The sequence below is a fragment of the Oreochromis niloticus genome, linkage group LG15, assembly GCF_001858045.2.
Source record: "Oreochromis niloticus isolate F11D_XX linkage group LG15, O_niloticus_UMD_NMBU, whole genome shotgun sequence".
Taxonomy (NCBI): Eukaryota; Metazoa; Chordata; class Actinopteri; order Cichliformes; family Cichlidae; genus Oreochromis; species Oreochromis niloticus.
The window spans coordinates 14,158,042-14,181,211 of record NC_031980.2 but is presented as its reverse complement, the minus strand read 5'-3'; the positions used below and the strand labels follow the sequence as shown (position 1 = coordinate 14,181,211).

The 23,170-nt window shown below is 41.0% G+C and overlaps 2 protein-coding genes across 2 annotated transcripts; one reads left to right on the top strand and one right to left on the bottom strand.

Annotated features, from left to right (window-relative positions):
* Nucleotides 1-1,676: 1,676 nt before the first annotated feature.
* On the bottom strand, nt 1,677-10,354 carry nfkbie (nuclear factor of kappa light polypeptide gene enhancer in B-cells inhibitor, epsilon). Its single transcript, XM_003446351.5, has 6 exons — nt 9,496-10,354; nt 6,286-6,388; nt 4,717-4,927; nt 4,306-4,394; nt 3,314-3,562; nt 1,677-2,557 (listed from the first exon to the last, which is right to left on the bottom strand). The coding sequence occupies exons 1-6, from the start codon at nt 9,816-9,818 to the stop codon at nt 2,489-2,491; spliced, it is 1,044 nt and encodes a 347-aa protein (XP_003446399.1). The 5' UTR covers nt 9,819-10,354; the 3' UTR covers nt 1,677-2,488.
* Nucleotides 10,355-14,248: 3,894 nt separating this feature from the next.
* Nucleotides 14,249-22,927, top strand: tmem151ba (transmembrane protein 151Ba). Its single transcript, XM_003446352.4, has 2 exons — nt 14,249-16,284; nt 18,466-22,927. The coding sequence occupies exons 1-2, from the start codon at nt 16,195-16,197 to the stop codon at nt 19,906-19,908; spliced, it is 1,533 nt and encodes a 510-aa protein (XP_003446400.1). The 5' UTR covers nt 14,249-16,194; the 3' UTR covers nt 19,909-22,927.
* The last annotated feature ends 243 nt before the right edge of the window (nt 22,928-23,170 follow it).

The following is a 23,170-nucleotide window of genomic DNA, read 5'->3' as shown; positions in this document are numbered from 1 at the left end:
CTTGAATGGGGAAGTAGACTGGTATAGTTTCATAACTCTGTTCTAGCTACTGACCACAGAGGTTTGTCGGTTTGGTAGCTGTTGCCATAAGTGTTGTTTGTGCACATGTGATAATGAAAGATGAGAAAATCCCATAAAATTAACTGTTTTATTCAATATAAAACTTAAGTTGTGCTTTGCAACCATACAGCTAATTTGACCGGGAAACAGATAAAGACAAATCTGCTGCTCGTGCTTCTGCTGTCATGTTTACCTGGTCAAAGTAAAGTAATTTTGTAATTGTCAGGTAGTTATTCAGGTTGATATACCTGTATGAACATGAAGTGAACCTGTTCTGCGGTGGGTATGTGTTTATAATAGAAATCCAGCCTACTGGAATTTCCACAGTTCCACCGGTCATTGTACTTTAGGACCCACGAGGAAGAAGCCACTTACAGGAAAACAAAAATAAACCGTGTTTCCAGTCAGCTGATTTTTTGCAAAGAAAAGGCTTTTGTTGTTAGGAGCATTCCTGTACAACATAACATTTAATCGTCTCACCTTTACTTTCATTTAAGTGGAAGCTAAAATATATCTGCATCACCTGTCTCTGTGCATATATCAAACACCTTGTTTTGAAGTTTTCAGCAACTTGGAATTGCACATGTAAGACCGTTGGTAAACCGTGTCAGGCTTGTGCATGTGCACACATTAGATAGAGATGCATGCTTGAATAAGATAGGACACCCTCTTTCAATTCTAGTTTTACATATGAGGTGATTTTTTAAAAATCCAGTTTTTATCAGGTTTTAAATTAGGTAAACAGCCTCAGATGAACAGCAACACGTGACATACTGTCTCAGTATTTATTTAGCAAAAACTATGCCAAGATGCAGAAGCAGTACGTGAAAAATTCGGTATTCCCTATGATTCCATAGCTTGTAGAAGCATTTTTGTTTCTATTTCACTATCACCCGCTCACATCGTTATGGAGGAATTTTGCCTCACCCTTTTTACAACGTTGCCTCAGGAGGCTTGTGGGGATTCGTTTAGGCCCCGCCTAGGCATTTGGCAGGTTCAGGTCTGGACTTTGACTGGGCCATTGCAATGCCTTGATTCTTTTCTGTTGTAGATTTGCTGCTGCGCTTGAGATCATTGTCCCAACTAAGCTTTAACCGCTGAACAGATGGTGTCATGTTTGGCTCTAGAATACTTTGGTAAACAGAGGATTTTACAGGTGACTCAGTGAGTGTAAAACAAACTCAAATCATGACTCCTCCACCGCTGTGCTTGACAGTTGGTCTGCACACTTGCGAAGAAATGGCTGTATAATCCTTCCCAGTTTTGTCCTCCTCTGTCATCATGTTAACACACACCCTAAAGTTTCAGAGCAGCAAACTAGCAAAGTTTCTGTTTTCATAGAGGTGCTTACACTTGCCCTTGCTCAGTTAATAAAGTTTACTTGATTAACGACACCTGGCTGCTGTTTATCTATTTAGTTCCTAAAGAAGTCAGACTGTACTTAGTTTTTCACACATAAATAATGAAACCGTGCAATGTTTTGTAGTTTATCTGAAGCTGTATTCGCCTAATTTTAAGATCTGATTTTTTTTTATATTATGTGCTGATATGTAAAACCTTAGAAATTAAACATGTCCTATACCATGACTGTTTTTGCAATTAAAAAAGACACAACATTCATGAATTTCCTGTCTTTTTATTACAAAATAAATGAACTCTTAACTAGACAGGCCAGTGTAATTACACAAACAGTTTCTGCTGATGAAAGCTAGGTTGAGATAAATAGTTTCACTATTTCAAGCAAAAAACAAAAACTACAAATCTAAAAGATCAAGCTGCATTTCCTGTTATATACATTACATTTTTAACCACTTGTCACTTTTTTTTTTAGCAAAAGCAGAGATGAGAATAGTTTGTTTTTGCAGGATTTACATTTTTTAATATCTGTTCACACCTCTGATTGCATTCTTCCAAAAATCTCTGTTATGCACCTACAGTGAAAGGCCACATTTTCAGAGTTAAAAACAAAATTAAAAAATAAAATTAAAATTTACTTCAATTTCAATGCAAAGTCACTGATAAAGTTTGAGTAAACTGAAACTATGCATTTTGCATACTCTATTTGTAGCCACTGAAACCAGGTCAAAATGATAAAGAGGTAGATTTTTTTTTCTTTTGTGGGCACTGAACAGGTTTAGAGACAGTCTGGTACTCACAGTGAGGTGGGGTTTTACAGCTGAGTACAACCATCTCCAGAGGCATGCGAAAAGAAGCAAAATAACCAAGCTTTTAAAATCTTTCAATTAAGCGGTACTACTCTGTTTAATCAGAGCAAAGTGAGATTTATACTGTGCACATACTTGTCTAAACATATGTATACTAATCAACAATGTTAGCTCAAAATATAGGTTTTTTAATTTTTTTTTTTAAATGAGCTGCAGCGAGGCTCCAGACGATTAGAGGACTGTCGTTCAGCCCGCAACTCAGCTCAAAACTTCACGCCAACCAACGACCTTCCAGAGATCTGGATGTCATCAAAAGGAAATAGAGCCAGAATCTGAAAGACAAGAACAAGAAGCAGGTCAAACTTTACTGATCCTTAAATCATGATTAGAAAAAATACCAGAGAACAGCACTTAAACAAGCGCTGCTGTACAGATGACTTATCCCGTATCCAAATGTCTTTCTAGGAAACCCAGAACTAAGCAGAGAATTTAGAGCACAAGAGGTCAAAATTGAAACCATGAATAGTGTTTGTCTGTGAGCTTCATACAAACTGGAGTAAAATAAATGAAAACAAATGAACCAAATCCACTTCTGCTGTGACTACTCTGCTTTTTAAAAGAGCACCAGGTCCCCTGCTTGTATGCTTTGGTAGGTTATTCTGAACTGGTAGCTTAGTGATGTTCAGGGTAAACCCAGCCTGACATGATGTCGACGTCAAAACTGTGTAGGGGCTATAACATCTGTTGCAGATGGGATGGCCCCACTAAATGTTTGTTTTAAAAATGTGCGTCCTTACTTGATGGGGGTCGTTGAGTGCCCCAGACTTTTAAACCACTTAAAGAGTAAGTGAAGAATGAGTTCAGTCAGGCAGTAGGAGGAGGCTTGACAGATTAGGTATAATAAACCAAACAGTGTGCAGTTGAGTTAGTGCACAGTTACCACTGAAAGTCTGCAAAACATACATATTGCTGGTTTTGTTTTGTGTTTTTTTTGTTTTTAAACAGGATTTAATGGGTGAAAAATAAAAGACAGTCTTATCCTTTAAAATATGCACAGCAGTGCATTTCAACCCTTAATATTTGCTTACATCATCATTGCCGTCAGCCAGATCCAACGCCGTCTCGTCCTCCATGTTTCGCAGCATTTTGTCGGCGCCATTCTGACAGAGGATGGTGGCGATGGTGGCGTCCTGTCTCCCCACCGCAAGATGCAGGGGTGTGCAGCCATTAAACATTGCAGCGTCCACATTGGCTCGGCTGCCGAGCAGCAGCTTCACAGATGTGATGTCATGCAGCTCCACGGCGAGGTGAAGAGGCGTTTTGCCGCTGGTTCCTTCCTACGAGGGGAGCGGACGGAGAAAAGCGATGAGAAATTCCACAAAAAAGGGCAGAAATTAATTCTGCAATGTAAACAGTTTCACAGTTTTCTTTTTGCAATTCTAGAAATCAGTAAGAAAAAAGGTCAAAGTAAATTCAAATTAGAATAATAAATAATTCAATACATGGGATGTGAGGCAGACTGATATGTTAGGCCAGTGATTTAAACTAAGAGGAATGTCTGGGGTGGTTTCGGGACTGCCATGTTCCCTACCATCAATAGAAAGTTAAGAGCGGCCGGCCAGTCTGACCTAATCATATCTCAAATCTAATTATGTCTCACGGAATCCTGCAGGAAGCCCCGAGCTCAGCTCATATCACTATCAGCATTGCACAGGTGCAGCTGATTTATCATAGGAACACAACATAAGGTCCCAATGTGGTAAACACAGTTTAAACAGGATGTACGTGATTATAAATGCAGACATATGACTGGATTAAACAAGTACGGAAAGCCCTATTAGGGGAAAAAAAATAAATAAAGATTGCAGCTTTGCTTCCACAAAAACAAACTCTTCATCCAGTCCTTCAACCTTTTCCTTTTCAGTGTTATGAGTGGAAGTCTGCACTGTTTGTGATCATTTCAGGCTGAATTACACGAGTGCAAAAAAAAAGCTTTCTGTTTAGTGTGAATTCCGCCTTTATGCAAAACCTAATTATACAAATACAGCTCATATGATGGGGGGGGGATCCACAGACTAACCTGTATATTCAGATCTGCACCCTTTTTGATCAGAAGCTTCATAATTTCATGTTGCCTGTTCAGTGCAGCCAAGTGAAGACAGCCAAGACCTGAAAGTACAAATGTTGGCTGAAATCTGCAATGTGGAGCTCATTTTTAGGTCAAACAGTTTTTACAAACTTCAAGCAGAAAATAGACCAACACTGTATTGATACAACACAAAACATGTTCTACATCAGTGCTAAATGTGGGTGTTATTTCTTCTGCTACTGTCCAAGGAAATCCTCATGTGTCTTTTAGGAGGACATCAGGGAAAGACAAGCTAGTTAAATATTTCTTCGACATTAAAATGTAAAAAAACCCCTTTTGACTTTAATGCATAAAAACTCGCATAAACAGATTTAGTAGCAGCCATGACGGTTTTCCCCTCACCTCTCCAGTTCTGGGTCTCGAGGACCGGAGCCAACTTGCTGGGAGAAAAATCTTTGGTCATCTCGGTTGCGCACTCTAACTGTCCGTGCTGGCAGGCCACGTGGAGCGCCGTGTTCCCGTCCTGGTCCTGCAGCTCTATGCTGACCTGTTTCTCCATCAGACTCTGCACCACCTCGCTCAGGTTTAGGTAGGTGGCGAGGTGCAAAGGGCTCTGAGGAACAAAACAAAAACTTTACCTGCGTGTCTCTGGTTAAAATAAACAAAAACACGTCAGAAGTTCATATTTAAGTTGAGATGTTAAATAATCTACTAAAATGTAGAGTTGATATTAAGCAAAGACACAAAAAAATTACTAGCTGTCCATTGATTCATCAAACATACTGACAATAACAGGTTGATGGTGGTCTTATATATTTCTTCAGCTGTTGTCCTTATACCCTGTCACTTCTCCTTCACAGCTGCAGCTTCCCTGCATTTCCAAGAATGCTCTTATCCTCATTTCTAACTCCTCATTATTATTTTTGGACTCTAATAGAGTAGCTTAGCATGAATGATGGTTCTGAGCGTTAGAGTAATCCAAAGCTTCACTAAAATTTCGGCTCATTGAGATTACGGACCTCATTATACCAAACTTTTGGCATGTTTAATGTGAGCACCCACTACTAAAGTGGTATAAATATGAGAGGAAATAGGTAAAAGTATAATAGTTCCCTTTGAAAATCCCCAGAGCGCAGGCCTGTACCTGCTGCATTCAGGTACAAGTGAGGAAAAGAGAAAACCCTTTCCGAGAAAGTGAGTTTTATCTTTAATCCACAACAAGTGATGCGGTTACTCTACACTGTGGTTTACTGAGACTGCTGTAGGTGTACAGTATGATAGTGCTGTCTCCTTTTTAAAAAAAAAAAAAAAAAAAAAGAAGATGTGTTTTGCAGTTTTTTTGTTATCAAAATTTTACCACGAGACTTTGCACTCACAGGACCAAATGTTGAAACATGGCAAAAATCTCTAATCCATTTGTTTTACTTTTCCTTCAGAAATAAAGATGCATTTTTATTTTAAACCCCCTGGGTTGCAAACAAATTTTTTCTTGGTAATGTGTCCAAATGTGAAATCTTAGAATGACTACTAAGAGGAAATTAGGAAACCAAAAAGAGCCCAGCACAGAGCTAACTGAGTCACTACATGAAGTGCTGAGTCTCAACTTCACATGTTTCCTTTTGACAGTTCTGCAAGTTCAAGTTAAGTCTCTGGTCGGACTTCTTGAAGGACTGGAACAACTCCTCCACCCACATCCACACAAGGATACACTCCACAGCTCCCTGTGGTTCTATTTCTACATGAAGTAGAGGAGGGGAGTTTCCATTCAAAGTCCCTTATGAGTTAACACTGGAACCACCCACAGTGACGTCCCCGAGTGAGGACGGACTGCAAATAAAGAGGAACAAGAGTTCTCTGGAAGTACAGAGATATAAATAAAGCCACCGCTTCCACAATCAAGGTGCAGATGAGGAAGTATTTGTGGATTAGAAAATTCCAGCAGAAGCAACTTGTAGGACCTGTTGCACCTACCTGATATAAATTATTTTGGATGTCCAGGACTTCTCTTGGGAATATCTGTATCAAGTCCTTAGCAAGTGATGATATTTCGTGGATAATTGCTAAGTGCAGGATTCTACGGGAGTGAGAAAGAAAAAGAGAAGATGAACTTTAACTGTTATGCCTGAAAAAATCTGTAGCCCTACTTTATCTCAAATTGAGCAACTTACCCCCCTCCAAAAAAAAAAAAAAAAAAAAAAAAGCAGCGCTGTTAATTTCAACAAATGTTGCCTAACAATTTTCCTCGGTATTCATTTCAAGAGACTACCTCGAAATGTAACACTTAGTGGGCTGAATGGCAAGACTGAGTCGTTGGGGTATTGAGCAATACAAAAAATTCTAGACAGCACAGCAAGGTGCTGGTGGTTTAAAAAAAATCTAACATCTGTGAGCAGATATAATCACACAGGCCTCAGTTTAAATGCTTACAGCAAAAGACAAAACAAAACAAAAAGCACGCCACCCAAAAAAAAAAAAAAAACAGAGTGGGAAGTTCTAGCAAACAAATGTGTGCGCAAAGCAGGAAATGGAACTGAGCATTAGTGCTTAATTTAGACTCAACAGCAACACAGCGAGGGCCCCATCTGGAAAAGGGATCTTAACAGATTAAAATCAAAGTTTGAGGCTTAAAGTTCTTTAAAATCGCTGCTGAGTCCAAATTCTGTGGACATCAGGTTTTATCTTACAGGCTTGAAGCGTTGATGTTTTACTGCTGCACGATTCGCCGCAGCGGTTACTTCTCTGTTAGTTTAGCAGCGAGACGTTCTGCTTTCAGAGTAAATGTCATTTAACCCAACGCTGGACGCCGCGGGCTGCTTCAGACGCAGACAGAGTGGGATCAAAAGTTCCCACGACGTCTCGCTGCACACTCAGCTGTGAACACTTACAGTGCCACATGTCTAATTATACAAAGTAGTAAACAACATGGCATTTATCGATTTGTTAAATGGTAAATGTGGTTACTTCTTTCAAAAGACCCACACCAAAGGGGGGGGGGAAAGAATTCAGTTTTATTTAGTCACAAATTTAAAATATCAGTGTTTCAAAAACTAATGTGTAGCGGTAGCAATAATACAGCTGCTTTTTTAAAGTGATCAGTTATTGAAATCTATAAGGATTAATCATGCAACTGAACATTTTGTTTGCAGCTACTGACACCGAGAAACAAAGAAAAAAAAAGATAAAGTACCTGCATAAGGTTTATTTTAAAAAGGTGACAATATTTTACGCTTATTTTTGTCACAAAACAAGGAAAAAAAGCATTTCTTGTAGTTACTGCCATAAATACAATAAATGTATTACTACTTTACTATTATCAACACTGATTAAGCATATAAGTTGGCTTTTTTTCCACTGAATTAAACACCTTTGGGCTGTTTGAGAAGAAGCAATGAGGAAACAGACGTGGGGCATTTCTTACTGTGAGTAAATTAGGAAGGTTGCAGGTGACAAAGTGTATGGTTCCTTGTGCATTTCTAGGAATTTAAAATTCCCAAAAACTGTAGAGAAAATGAAAATAAATGTAAAAATACAAAGCTGTTGGTGAGTGTTAATCCATCGCTCGAGTACCCCAGTAATGGTTAAGATGAGAGGATACTGCACGGAGAAGCCACATTACATATTTGTGATGCTTAAATGTCAGCTACGTCTGCAGACTGATGGAGCTGCGCTGACATAAACCTGTCAGCAAATGTCTTTGTGTGAAAGGGACTTCCTGGTTTGAGTAAGACTTGAATGAATAAGAACTTAAAAAAAAAAAAAAATCCCACAGGGGAAAATTGGTGTTTGCATGATTCTGTCAGTCGAAGCAATGCACTGTGGTGTGTTTCAGGTGTTTTTTTTTTCCCTCCACCAGGTATCTATAGTTAGGGTGTGAGAATGAAACCATGTGGCCCCAACAATCAGCAAGCGGAAATGAAAAGAGGTCAGAGACACAACAACACTTGTGCAGTGTGATGTGACTACATCAGGATCACACCGGCTGGTCGTGGCTGCAGGATTCATTAAATCGGTCTGCTGGTTGATGACGCTGCAACTCTAGATGAGTGGGTCACATAAGAAACAAGAAGGTCTGCATGGGCTGATAAGGTTGTGTGTGTGTGTGTGTGTGTGTGTGTGTGTGTGTGTGGAGGTTGAGGTGTTTAGATTGTGTGCAAAAGTTTCACTGACTCAAATTGAGAAATGAAGTGCAGCGAAAAGCCGCTCAGTCACAAATGATTTTTTTTTAGCTGTCTGGAAGAAGGAAGAGGTAAGAAAGTAAAAAAAAAAAAAAAAGCAAGGGGGGAAAAAAGAAGCCTGTGAATGGAGGGAATGAAAACATGCGTACACACTGTCCTGTCCTGATCAACAAGTTTCTTGGATCAAAAGCGGGCCACACAGCTACCTCACAGCATGTGCTTTGTCTGTGCTGCATGGGGGAAGTCCAGACCTATCTGTTTCACTTCTGTTTTCTGACTGAGAGTCGACAACTCAATGGAGACCGGTCACATTTGCGACAAGGACAAAGTTCATTATAAAAGTTTGCAGTATCACACTCTCATGAAATCCCCTTTAAAACCTGTATCGCCATGGGAAAAACTGTGCCTGAAATTTAATGTGATTTACAGACTTCAGCTGCAGTAGAATTGCCATTCATGGGGATTTTAAGTTCATCAGCAGACTTAAAAAAAAAAAAGAAAAAAAAAAAAAAGAAGTGAGAAGCTACTACCCTGCTCAAATTTAAACCAGCAACTATTCTGATAACCTTTAAATTATTCGGTGCAATATTTGGAGCAAATATACAAAAAAATCTCTAATTACAGGTCACCAATTATAAAAAAATATACTTTTTTTTCTTGTTTTAAATCATTTTGAATCGTACATTTTCTAATAAATCCCCACCACTACATATCAGGCAGTGATCCAATTAAAACTAATGTAGTGCCATTAATGTACAAATCACTAGATAATGGAAATGATAATAATAAAGCGCTTGTGCAAACTCATTGTAGGATATTGCCAACCATATCAACTAAGGATAAACATCACGGGTGCCAAAAAAGCTGGTGAAACAGTTAAAATGCAAAAAGGTTTGTATTCACCCACCAGTGTGCAGCAGCATCCCTTTCAGCAAATATTCTAGCAAGCTGAGCAAGACTTTTTCATTTTTGATGGAAATTAAATGAATAACAATTAAAAACCTACGTGTCTCCATCCTCTGTAATAGTTGTAAGCAAGTTCTCCTCCTGCTCCTGCTCAGAGAGTTCAGAGCTCTGTACTTGCTGGTTGCTGCTGGAAATCGTGCAGCCCCCCACTATATCCGACAGGCTCTCTACCGTGAGAGACGAGGAACCGTAGGCTGAGTCCAGCCATTCCTCTCCGCCGGAGAACTTGTCCCTCGGCCCGCTGAGGTCAGTGCTCGGCCCCCGGGGCTCCTCCGACTTCACCATGGAGCGGTACGACTCAATGCCTGAGTCTGTGCGGTTATCCTCCGGCAAGTGTTCTTTAGTACAGTCATGGCTCGCCATGGTAGTGCTGCTGTGGTGATGGTGGTGATGATGATGGTGGCCTCGCTGGGTTTCCCCCTCCCGCCTTCCCCGAGGATTTAAAGGCTTCCTGCGGGCGCTGTAGCCGCTCGGTGCTCGGTGATGTGACCGGACAGCCCGGTGACACCTGTGATAGCCGCCGCACCGTCTTCGTGAAACCAGAGGAACGAGCCGCTGCGTATCATGCCATTAACCGACAAGACTGTGCCCTCTGTGTAGGAAGAGCCGTTCACTTTTTACCGATTTAACGCGTTTTAAAAAGTTTCGAAAACATGGCAGATCACTCACGAGTCGGTGAAACGGGTTTAAAACGAGTCAAACAAGACACAAACGACTGCCCGTCGACTAAATATCCGGTAAATGCGTGAGCTCCAGGCGGAGAGCATATGAGCAATGAAAGGCGAGAAGGGGAAGAGCTGACATGTGAAAGGCAAAGCTGTTTTTGTCACGCGGGGGAATCCCCAGTGGCGTGACCGAGCGCACACACACAGTACGTTCACTCGCGAACACGCGCGCGCAGAAACGCCGGAGAGTCGGGTGTGAGAGCGGAATTACTTTGTGATTTTCAAAATAAAAGCACACACTCTAACGCTATATACATATCACCCACTGATGACTTTCCATTTCGTGTCTTCTCATTTTTTGTGCCTAAGTTAATTTATTAATATAATATAGCCACAAATCACAACAGCAGTCTCCTCATGGTGCTTTATAGAGTAAGGTAAAGACCCTGCAATAATACAGGGTAAACCCCAAAATAAAAACAATCCCCTTGGGCAAGCACTTGATGACATTGGGAATTAAAAAACTCCCCTTTAAAAGGAAAGAAACAGGCTCATGGAGGGACAGTCATCTGCAGCCATCTTTTGAGAGTGAGGGGAGGAAGACAGAACAAAAGACATACTATGGAAGAGCGTCAGAGATTAATAATAACAAATGATTAAATGCAAAGTGGTGTGTGAGTACATAATGAGTGAAAAAGATGAGTGAAGAAGAAATACTTAGTGTATGGGAAGCCCCCAGCAGCATAACTAAGGGGGGATTCAGGGTCACCTGATCCAAAAGTAGAGAGAGTGTCTGTCTCCTGAATCCAAACTGGGAGCTGGTTCCACAGAAGTGTAGCCTGAAACCCGACGGCTCTGCCTCTCATTCTACTTTTAAATATCCTTGGAACCACAATTAAACCTGCAGTCTGAGAGCAAAGTGCTCTATTAGGATGACATGGTAAAAGTGAACATAGTTCGCAGGCTTCTAACTAACTCTTACGGGAATTTATTTTCAGGGGCATGTCCAGAGGGGGGCATAGGGTGACATCTGCCCCCCCCCAAAAAAAATATGACTGCTTGTTAGTCTTACAGTGCTAAACATAGATAAGACCTGTTTTTTAATGTAACTTAATATATTTACTCAAGTATTTTAATGACATTTTAATGTATTTGCACTTCATTTAGATATTTCTGTTATGGTATTTCAACTTCATTATATTTTTGGTTGCTATATATACTATATAATGTACTTTTAAATCTCTACTTATTTTTTGCAAATTTTAAAATATTAATCTAATATTTATATATTAAGTTGTCAATTAATAAACAATCATGACACCTACAATCACGAGGTCTGGGTAGTAACTGAAAGAATGAGATTGCGGAAGAAGTTCAGTAATTTGGGAGGGATTTGGTGATTAAAGTGATAAACACATTAATAAATCAATGAGTAAACGACTAAAAACTATTATTTTAAAAAATGATAATGATTCTGAAAGGACGATTCTGTATAATCTTCATTTTCCATTAAGTGCACTTTGATGCCACGATGCACAGTCACAGTGGAAAAACCCCAACAGCCAAGGGGATAAGGAGGAGTACAATCAGCAGCTTTTCCCACACCCTCTCCTTTTTCCCCATCGGTCTTTATCTAAAAGCAAAGTTGAACTATTACACTCCAGCTTCCCTCAAATGACTTCAGTCATCATTCACTTCTGACTGTCGGCAGTGTCAGGAGAATCCCCGCTCATGGGTTTTTGCAAAGTTGAAACACCTTTAAGGCAGATTTGTGTCTATTCACATCGTCCAGTGCAAATTTCACTTTGTGGCTAACATGAATACATCTTTAGGCTAAGAAATATGAAATATGATATTCGCTTACACAAAGAGTCTTTCATGTAATATCATTTATATTAGGGCATAGAGCTACACCAGCCTCAAATTGTATTTACTTCTGATCAAATATTCTGATTTCCAGCCTCCCGTCTTCCACCCAACCTGCCCTGTTATTCTTCTATCCTGTTCCACCCTATTAACAATTCCTGGAAACACCCCTGTTTCTTTCATACCAACATTCAACGAGGTTTAGGCCAACAAACGCACAAAATAAGAAATATACGAAATGCTTAATAACAATACCTCCCCCACGCTATGAAATCAACCTTGTCTAGTGTGCTAATAAAAAAACAGTAAATATATAATCAAATAAATTAACTGTGTTGGTTTGCATTTCCAATTTTTGATGTTTAAGTCTCAGTTGTTCTGAGAACCTTAGTCTTCACTGTGTACCACAGCTGCAGGGCTACTGAAAGCAGCAACATCACATACAATAACCAAATAAATGAAACATTAAAATCAAAATACCAAACAACTTGTTTATGTGATTATTCCCTGCTTGAGTTGTGTGATTATTACTGCCTCTGAATGATGCATGAGCCCATGCACACTTTCTTAAACAGCATTAAATGAACTGCTTTAGCAAAACAAATACTCAACTGTCAATAAAACCATCAAGTATGCAAAATCTGACCACAGAACTAAAACTTGCTAACACAATGACATGTTCCTTTAAGCCCTTTTGGAGCATATGCAGGCCTCACATCTTCATAACTTGTAATCCTGGTGACACCCTGTGCAATACGATTTACCACAGAGGCTACAAATACTTTGGAAGGTATGCTTGTCTGTACATGGACTAATTATATCACCACAATAGCATCTGTGCAAGATGCACTCATCAAACTTCACGTGTGCAGTAGATATCAAAATAAAGTTTGACACGGGTGTCATCTGACCCATGGAAAGGAAGGAAGTTCTACTATTTTTGTTTGAAAGGCGCCATATGAAGTAACCTTCATTTGGTGTGCATTTACAAGATCAACACGATGATAATTTGTGTTTATTTATGCTTTTTTATAAATAAACCCGTTGGCCTATTCAGTAGGTGTGATAAAAGAGCTTATCAGTCTGAGTCTGTCTGCGTCAAAACAATCCCTCAGAACTGTGCAAGGTGCACTCATGAAACCTTATTGATGTGTATTTGGTATCAAAACAGCGGGGGAGTTCAAAGGTGAGCGTGGTTCAGAGCACAATCACAGTAAAGTGTGATAATCTAAGTATGGGATCTAAGTCTGACTTAGATAGAAGTATCAAATCTCATTAATGTACTCATTCAGAACACAACAAGCATCCCACTGTGATACTCCGTTCAAAACATGTGGCTTTTATTTTTAAAGTCCACAGCGGAAGTCTCGGTTTTCAGGCTTGTCACTGGTAGCAACAACAAACCACAAGCACATCATTATTCATTGAGCTTTAGTCCTTTTTCTAAGAAGCTGCAAAACCAGAGCTTGGTTTATATAAATCTCATTTTGCTGTATTTAAAAGTGAGGAGACATTAAACATGAGCAGCTACTGGTATGTGCTGAGGGGTCCTGTTTGTAGCAGCAGCAGCAGCTCACAGTGTCAGTCTGTAGATGTTTTGCATGCTTTTGTGACTGATGCAGTCAAATAAACAGAAGAAAATATTCAGAACTTTCCTTTTTTATCATCTGTATTTTTACTTTTACTTTTTTAAGACGCTTCCTGTGGTCTGGCCTTTAGAGGGCTCACTTACACAGCTGCTGCTCTACTTTAAGGGGAGGGGGGTAGGTCCATGATAAAAACAGTCTACAACATAAAACAATGCTGACTGTTAGAGGGAAGCATTTAGTGCTGTTAAGAGTTACCATCTGTTTTCCTCTACTGTTGTGTTTACTTTTTCCACTTTACGCCAGGAGTCCAGTCCAATGTCCATACTGTGCTCTGTGATAAACACAGGTCGGTGTTCCAGGATCATACAGGAACGTGTTCTTGTTTAAATAGGTCTGTGCACAACAAAAGCAAGGATAAATATTCAGTTTTATCTGCTTGGTCTTCTTATGGTCTCTTCTTTCACAAAAAACAATGAAATTATGACAAACGCTTTGGGGCAATTCTGTCTTTTTGCCCTCTTCTCCTTATTCACAGCATTAAGTAAACCATATCTCAGCTTAAACTTGAACTTTTGTACTCTTTTTCTTTTTGTCTGAAAGCTATATTTGGTGGAGTCATGAGATTAATTTGCTAAGAATTCAAAATACAACTTTATTGTAGAATCATCACATGTTCTTTAGGAAGTTTATTTGAAATGAAAAGTGGAATCATCCAATCACATGGCAGCAACTCAGTGCATTTAGGCATGCTGACATTGTCAAGATGACCAGCTGAAATTCAAACTGAGTATCAGAATGGGGAAGAAGGATGAATTAAGTGACCTTGAAAATGGTATGTTCATTAGTGCCAGATGCGCTGGTGTGAGTATTTCGGAAACTGCTGGGATTTTCCCATGCAACTATCTCTATGATTTACAGAAGAAAATGAGAAAATATGCTTTGAGCAGCAGTTCACTGGGTGAAACTGCCTTGTTGATGTCAAAGGTCAGAGGAGAATGGGGAGACTGCTTTGAGTTGACAGGAAGGCAAAAGTAACTCAAATAATCACTCATTACAACCAAAGTATGCAGAAGAGCTTCTCTGAATCCACAGGACATAGAACCTCGAAGCAGATGGGCTGCAGCAGCACAAGACCACACCGGATGCCCACTCTTGTCAGCTTAGAACAGGAAACTGAGAGTACAATTCACACAGGCTGAACAAAACCGGACAACAGAAGACTGGAAAACTTTGGCTGCTTTGATGAGTCTCGATTTCTGCTGCGACACTTGGATGACAAGGTCAGAATTTGACATAAACAACATGAAAGCATGGATCTATCCTGCCTTGCATAAAGAGTTCAGGCTGCTAATGGCGTGGGACACTTTGGGACACTTGAGCGTCACTTAAACACCACAGCCTGTAGCCGATCGTGTCCATCCCTTTATGACTACAGTGAAATCATTTTCTAATGGCTGCTTCCTGTAGGATAAAAGCTATTAAAGTCTGACCGAAGTGTCTAACTAAAACACTTTTCATCGCAAACGCTGTCTCATGTTTCATCTTGTACAGCATGTCTTCAAACTGTGGCCGTGTCCAGGGTGGAAGAGAGGGACCCAAATGCAGCACACATAGGAAGACTAAAAAAAAGGAGAGACATTTATTGACCCATATAAAGGCCAAATGGATAGATCCAGGGAATATCCAATATACACAAACAATACATAACAAAAACCCACAGAAATAAAACAGCTGCAAAAAAAGGAAACGTGACCTGGGAATTATATTTGAATTATATTATCTGATGATTAGGCCCCTACTCATAAGATGTGGTTAGCTTTTGGGAAGTCCCATTTAACAAACGGTTATCTTGTCTATTATGTTGGAATTTGTATTTTGATTGATTTGTGAATAAACTAAACTAAACTAAACCCTTTGACAAAAAGAAACAAAGACATTTACAAACAAGCCAAAAGATCATACCATCTGAGGAGCATCACAGGTGACTTATTTAATTTCATATATATAACGGATTTAAACCCTACGTGAGCTTTTACTATTACTGTTTTTCAAAGCACTTGCTTAAATACAGATCAGAATAAAGATCTCTGCTGAGGGGAGCCACCCCCTCCTCAGCAGCGGCAGCAGCAGCGCCCCTCTGTGCTGTTGTGAGTTACGTGGACACGTACGTGCGTGTTATTTACATCGTGGTGTCGGGCTGGCTGCTCGCATGTGCCGCTGCCCGTCTCCTTTGTCCTGCTTCACAGCTTCACTGGGTGTCATGGGCACTGCCTGCAGGGAGACGAGCTTTGTCACTTCCCTCATCACACTGGATCCCTCGCCGCTGCAGTCCTCATCACCATCACCATTGCATCGCGAGAAGAGTCACAGCCTCTCAGTCTTCTTCGGAGGCACAATGACCGCGTTCCCGTAGGCTACACTATGCGAAGTGTGCCCACCTGAAACAGGCTGGGGATGCAGCATCCTTTGAGCCTTTCTGTTTGGGTTCCTGCTGCACTGGTTTCTTGCGGATGATGCGCGGAGGAGTTCGCGGCGTGTTTATGTCTCACTCTGCTTTGGAAAGCCCCCATCCCATCAGGAGATCCATGCACCACCGATCTTTGTGTTGTTGTTATTACCATGTCCCCAGCATCGGCTGCAACGGCAAGTGAAAGCGCCACCGCCACCACCACCGTCCCCGAGGAGGAGACGGAAAGCCCCCGGGAAGAGGTAAGAATTGTTTGCAGTAAATTAAGGCTTTTGAGTAGTGTGGCATGTGTAAGTGACAGGCTGCCTCTGTGCATGCTCACTGTAATAATCTCACTGTAATAATCATTTGGCTTTTTTTTTTTTAGATTATGATTTAAGTGTTTGCACAGCACTTAAAGCGCTCTATTTGCCTATTATACGAACCCATGCGCGCACTCGAGCGTGTGAACGCCATGATTACGCTCCTGTTTTGTGTGTCCTCCAGGCAGGCTTCCTAAATTAGGTTTAAGAATCTATCACGGTACAATCAGGTACACGAAAGTGTTAAAACAAAAACTTATTTTGCTCATATCTTTCCAGAAGATATTGAAAGTCACGCAGCATTTAAAAGACATGTTGACGTTACTAGGGCGGGGAGAAGTGAAATGTTGTATTAGGGGGGGAAAAATGTCTGTAAATTTCCCTTAAGGGAAAAACTAAAACAGATTTGGAAACATAAGGACTCAACAGCAGTTTTCCTGAATTAAACTATAGCACCCAATTCCTCTCCTTCTTCTCCAGTCTTCCCCTACATGCACACATGCTGGGCAAGTTACATATCCATTACACAAGAGAGTCTTTTTATATAACCTAGCTGGTCTTATTATGTCAAGAGAAAGTGTCCATGACTGCGAGAGGCACTAAAGGCACCACAGCAGCCTCCTGAATGTGAAGACTGTACAGATTTGAACCTTCTTGAAACTGTTTTTCCTTTTAACCATAGCAACTTTCATATTAAAGTGTATGACTCCTATGAGTGCAAACTGTAAAATTACATTAGGATGTAAGCACATAAGGTGGTGTGTTGAAGTGATTCTCAGTTGTTGCTTTCATGGAAAGGGAATTTTCACTAAATACAAAACAACACTGAAACCAAATGTTAAAAAATGATACAAGAGCCTTCAGCTAACTGTACACAACTGTACACAGAAGACTTTTAGAGCTGTTTCATACAATAACTGCCTTAAATATAAATGTAACTCAGTACAATTAAAAAATTGATTCTCCTTTCATATTTTAGGACCAGCGCAAGGTTTTTCTAACACATTTTTAATCAGATTGTAACATGCAGGGATGCATTTGCTTTGCAGGCCCATAATCAGAATGATATCTCATGCTGTACGACTGTTCATCATTAACCTCGAGCCTGTAAAATGTAACACTAGCCACAAAGTGTGCCACGTAGTATTGATTGTAATTTTCGAACATGGCCAGAATGCTGGTGAGCGAGCACTCCTCCTGCAGGAGGTTTATCTCAGTGGGGAATTTCACTGTTAATCCCTTTTGCTCTGTGGGGTGTAGCCTTGGGTTGGCAGTGTACTTGAGGACCATGTGACCAAGGTCGGGAAGTTAATTATGATGCAAGAACATCGATTATTTATGCTCGTCTGTCACTCGAAGAGCACAGAGCTGACATGTCGAGTTCAATAAATCAACGCTGTGATAGAGCAGATGCTTTTTTTTAAATGTTGTGTTTAGAGTTGACCTATAGATCAAAATCTAGACATTTACAGTCTAATCTGAAGTGTTTGATGTCCTGCCCCAGCACAAGGTCTGTTATGCAAATTTTTTTTGAATGAATTTAGTTATAATCTTCCCCTTCCTGGGACTTTTGAATCTCTGCCAGGTTTTGTGTGGCTGTGCTCCTGCAGGGCGTAACCAGCTCTCGAGCTCTTTGATGCAGCCGCTGGGGCTTGCTGTGCCCCGAGGAGATAAAGGATGGCACCATCTAAATGCTGCCCAAGTCAGACTACAGCCTTTTTTTCTGCCTGGCCTGTCTGCCTAAATGTTTTTGACTGTTCAAAATCATATCAGTTCTTTCAAGCCTTCAACTCTCACATGACAACAAGATTTCTTTTGCATTTTAATGGTAATAATGAAGGAATTGTCTGATTATAACAAGCACAGAGCAAGAAATGAGCAGTTGGCTCTTGGCTCATGCATAAACTATGCAAAAGCACTTACAACGAAGAATATTTCCTTAAATATTTTATACACATGAGCCGCTGCTCCTTAACTTTTTGCCTACAGGTATTTAGGTCGTCTACATCAATGCCACATTAAAATGTGCCATTCATTTAAATCTTCAGGTGTAGGTTACTCCTTATATTTTTATGTTAATACCTGTTCGTTATCATTTCTTTTTTTTTCTCTCTTTTGCAGCAGCAGCCTCAGAAACAGTCTCTGGCTAAGTCCTTGTGTCAGGAAACTCACTGGAAATGCCTGCTGCTGTCCCTGCTGATGTACGGCTGTGTCGGGGTGATGGCCTGGTGCCAGGTGACAAAGGTCACGCGCCTCACCTTCAATAGAGCCTACAAGGGAAACTCTATGATGTACCATGACAGTCCCTGCTCCAATGGCTACATCTACATCCCCCTGGCCTTCCTGGTCATGCTCTATGTGGTCTACCTGGTCGAGTGCTGGCACTGCTACACCAGGAATGAGCTGCAGTACAAGGTTGATGTGGACAGCGTGACGGAACGCATACAGCGCATGCAGCAGGCTACGCCTTGCATCTGGTGGAAAGCCATCAGCTATCACTATGTCAGGAGAACGCGACAGGTGACACGTTACCGTAACGGAGATGCCTACACCACTACACAGGTCTACCATGAGAGAGTAAACACCCACGTAGCCGAGGCGGAGTTTGACTATGGTAACTGTGGGGTTAAGGACATCTCGAAGAACCTACTGGGCCTGGATGGTTTCCCCATCACCAAGCTGAGGTTCACCAAGTGCTTTAGCTTTGCCAATGTGGAGTCTGAAAACTCCTACCTGAACCAGCGGGCCAGGTTCTTTACAGAAAATGAGGGCCTTGATGATTACATGGAGGCACGCGAGGGGATGCACCTGAAGAATGTCGACTTTAAGGAGTATATGATTGCCTTTTCTGACCCTAATCACCTTCCCTGGTATGCTTCCAACTCCACCTTCTGGGTAGCAGCTGCTTTCACCTTGTCCTGGCCTCTGAGGGTGCTGACAGAGTATCGTACTGCCTGTGTGCACTACCATGTGGAGAAGCTGTTCGGCTTTGACTATGTGCCAGTAACGCCATCTGAGGAGCGGGTGTATTGCAGACACATCCCACGGGTCAACACAATTGACAGCACAGAGCTAGAGTGGCACATCCGCTCCAACCAGCAGCTAGTGCCCAGCTACTCTGAGGCGGTTCTCATGGACCTGGCCCAGCTCTCAGGGAGCTGTAACAGCTACTCCTTATCCGGAGGCTACGGCAGCTACAGGCAGAACTGCGAACGCTGCCACCGTGCCATAAGCAGCTCCTCCATCTTCTCCCGAAGCGCCCTCAGCATCTGCAACACTGGGAGCCCCCGCATCCCGTTCAGCGCCAGCCGCTTCTCGCTGGGTCGGCTGTACGGCTCCAGGCGGAGCTGCCTGTGGAGGAGCAGCGGGAGCCTGAATGAGCAGTCGTGTCCCACAGAGAGCACGCGCTGTCTGTCAGGCCAGCAGGCCGGTGAGGAGAACCCTCCAGCCTATCAGGACGCGCTGTACTTCCCAGTGCTCATCGTGCATCGCAACGAAGGCTGCCTCAACCACGACCACCGCTCTCTGCACAGAAATGGCTCCTGTGTAGAAACTTCACTCTGATGACACGAGCTAAGGCCAAGGAAACTCTTCATATTGGACTCTTGTGTCTCTTTAACACAGAGATTTTTAAAAAAGAGCATTCTCTGAGTTACCACAACCAAGGATTTGTTAACATTTCTAAAGATACTGTCACCTGACACAACAGCAATTATAACAAAGTATGTGTGTGGAATTTATCACTCAATACATCAGGGAAAAACAGACCCGATGAGACTGTTGTTTAAAATACAGCGAGGCTTTAAAGGATACTGCCAAAGTGTCACGTGCAGCCCTAAAGAGTCTGTTGAGATTCAGATAACCAATGAAAATCAAGGGCCATCCCATCCTAGTGTAAATGCCATATTTACAGATCTTAGTCACAGACAATTTACAAAGATATGAGTAACATTTCCCTGTATATGAAGCCTGAAATGGGCTTTGACTCAGCAGCAAATTAAAAAATTAAATGGATGCCGAACGAGAAATGGAACGCAAAGATAAGCAACCTTGTCAAAACACACTAACGAGACTAAGTAGTTTTGCTGAAATCAAACACCCCTCTCATGGCTCTTATCAAAGTGAAGTCAGTACAGTCGACAAATACAGAAATCTGCATGTTAACACATTTTGATCCTGGATGATTTAATGTCTCCATTCAAAGTTAATGCTCATGGAAATCCATTTAAAGAGAAAAAAAATGAAAATAAATGTGCGGATAAAACATCCAGTCAGCTGATATGTGCTTGGCTGCGATGACATTAAACTCCGTGGCTCGCCAAATATAGCACAGGAGGAGTTTGAATAATTTAGCAGACGAGGGCTAAAGGACACGAGGATTTAAAACTGATTCATAAACACTTCTTTAAACTGTTCAAACTGTACATTTTGTAAAGCAGTAAAACAACCTCACTGCACTGCTGATAAATCAGTGTCAACTCCGCCAGTTTAAAATCTTAAAGATCCATTTAGGTTCGCGTTTGGCAATATTTTCATTGAGCCTACCTCTTTATTTAAGTGCCTAGCATCAACCGTTACTGACAAGCACAAGCTGCAATGACTTCTCATCTCATCTCACTATCCTCCCATTAAAACAAGCAGAAGAATACCCCAAGGTTATTTAAAACATAGGCAAAAATGCACAAGTTTGTAAGAATCAGACACAAAATGCTTTTCAGATTTCTTTTTCCCATTATTCACACAGCCAGCCCTGTGCTGCTGCTGCTGATGCATATCAGAGAGACAGCTAGAGAGCTGGCCATCGAAAACACTCGAAATAGGCAGAGGCCTGGATTCACTACTGATAGTGTCAGATTTAATAATATAAAAGGATTACTTTAAAACACTAAAACCTACTTCCTCTCAGCTGAGTGCATATCTGATGCGGTATCTGATGGGAAATTTATTTTTGCAAACAGTGACAAAAGTCAGCCGCGCCGCAACTTTTCAGACAAACATCATCTAATTTTAACTCCCCGCAGCACAACTCATCGCTCAACATTTGGTTTATTTCTTCCAGCACTCCTTAATATTTTTGGACAGTCTTTTAGGGCCAATTGAAAGAATGGAGGTTAAGCATAGAGGACATCCATAACGACGGATATACATGGATCATTCTGCCATTACTGAATACTATGAACTTCGCCTGTGTTTAGACATTTGGTGTTGAGATTTGCCTTCCCGATAAAGTGACCAATCAGTCATACTCATTACATTCCATGTGTGTTGTTGTGTTTGGAGCTGTGGACTGAGACACAACCCCCTCATAACAGACTGAGTCACGTTTAACTAACAATTTTAACCTGTTTTCACAACTCAAGGTCATCTATGCAACCCCTCCCCAAACTCAGGATAGTATTCAGGTCAATGATTCTGCTTGCAACGACATCCTGATACTTCACTCATGTTCTCATCTGCACATAAAGAAGGCGGAGGTGCAGATGCAAACATCTCCCGTCATTGAGTTTCACTTCTGCACTTGCTAGTCATAAATCCATCACTTAGTCTGTGTGTAAAGGACCGGTAAACTGCAATGTTTTAAAGTCGATTTTTGCTGAAATTGATTCCACCATGAAACACAAGAAAAATGCGGTATCTTAGCATGAAAAAGAGGTTATTACCAGAGAAATCTTCCACTAGAAAAAACATCTGCATTATCAAAGAAAACAAAACAGCTCTTCAGAATAATGCGTCTCATATTACCTCTCTAACAACTTAATGCGGTGGGTTATGAACAGCTTCAGGCTCCTGTATTCAAGACGCTAACAGCAAAATCTCACCTGAAATCCTGAGATAGGGGAACATTTATGACAACTGTTTGAATTTCATTAGTTTAATCACAGAAAAACTGAAGTGTACAAATGGCAAGTTATTATTTTAGGCTCTCTATACATCTCTCTCTATTTTCAGTGGTTCCAGTGTATATGGTAAACTATTCACAGAACAGATGTCAGTGATCTGAGCTAAAATGGCTGGGAATGAATTGAAATAAGCAAACAAGTTAATTTTTAGCCCCTTTCAGATTCTTTACTTACTTATTTTGTAGCTGTGAAGGACTGGATCACAACCGAGCTCGTGCTGGTCAGAAGTCAGAGACTCAAGTGGACTTGCATGACTCAGAGGACAACACAAATAACAGCATGCAGTCTCCACAGGGCATTTTAATGTACCGAAATGTCTTTTTTGTTATGTTAATCAAAATGTAGGAGGATGCACTGGATGTCAATGCTAAAGTCACTGTGTCACTCCGAAATCATCACAATCTCTCCATCATCATCAAGCCTCTCAGGTGGCTTCACTGTGATATTCATACATAGTCCCGTGTAAGAATAGAAAAATGTGTTTACCCGTGAAATGTTTACGCAGCAACAGAAACAAACTATTTGACCGATTACAATCTGACTGAAAGTTTAAAAGCTATACATTTTTCCTCTATAGATGACTGTTAGAATAACTTTTCTGCAAAGAAAGCAGCTATAGCCGTTATCATGTCTTATGAGGTAGATTAGGCTCGTACGATGATTTGTACTCTTTCACTCAATGATGCTTTGGGCCTCATCTTTTTATACTTCCATAAATCTGTGGATTTTTAACATTGTAGAGCAGGATGGCTTTGTACTGTAAATAAATAGAGACAGGAGTGTAGAATGTCAGTCGATGTGCACACGTGCACACAAACACACACTTAATGGTAACTGGAGCAGGGACAGATTTGATGTGTTGCTATTAAATGGAGAGAAGCAGAAAAGGCCCCCTTAAAAGGCTGTTTTGGGATGGTTTTGTTTCC

What these genes read in the sequence shown, in the direction of transcription:
- tmem151ba (XM_003446352.4), top strand. Translation starts at nt 16,195, where the DNA reads ATGTCCCCAGCATCGGCTGCAACGGCAAGTGAAAGCGCCACCGCCACC. An exon ending in CGGAAAGCCCCCGGGAAGAG is followed by an intron (nt 16,285 to 18,465) that starts GTAAGAATTGTT and finishes TCTCTTTTGCAG; the next exon opens with CAGCAGCCTCAGAAACAGTC.
- nfkbie (XM_003446351.5), bottom strand. Translation starts at nt 9,818, where the DNA reads ATGGCGAGCCATGACTGTACTAAAGAACACTTGCCGGAGGATAACCGC. An exon ending in ATTACAGAGGATGGAGACAC is followed by an intron (nt 6,389 to 9,495) that starts GTAGGTTTTTAA and finishes TCACTCCCGTAG; the next exon opens with AATCCTGCACTTAGCAATTA. An exon ending in CGAGACCCAGAACTGGAGAG is followed by an intron (nt 4,395 to 4,716) that starts GTGAGGGGAAAA and finishes TTGTACTTTCAG; the next exon opens with GTCTTGGCTGTCTTCACTTG.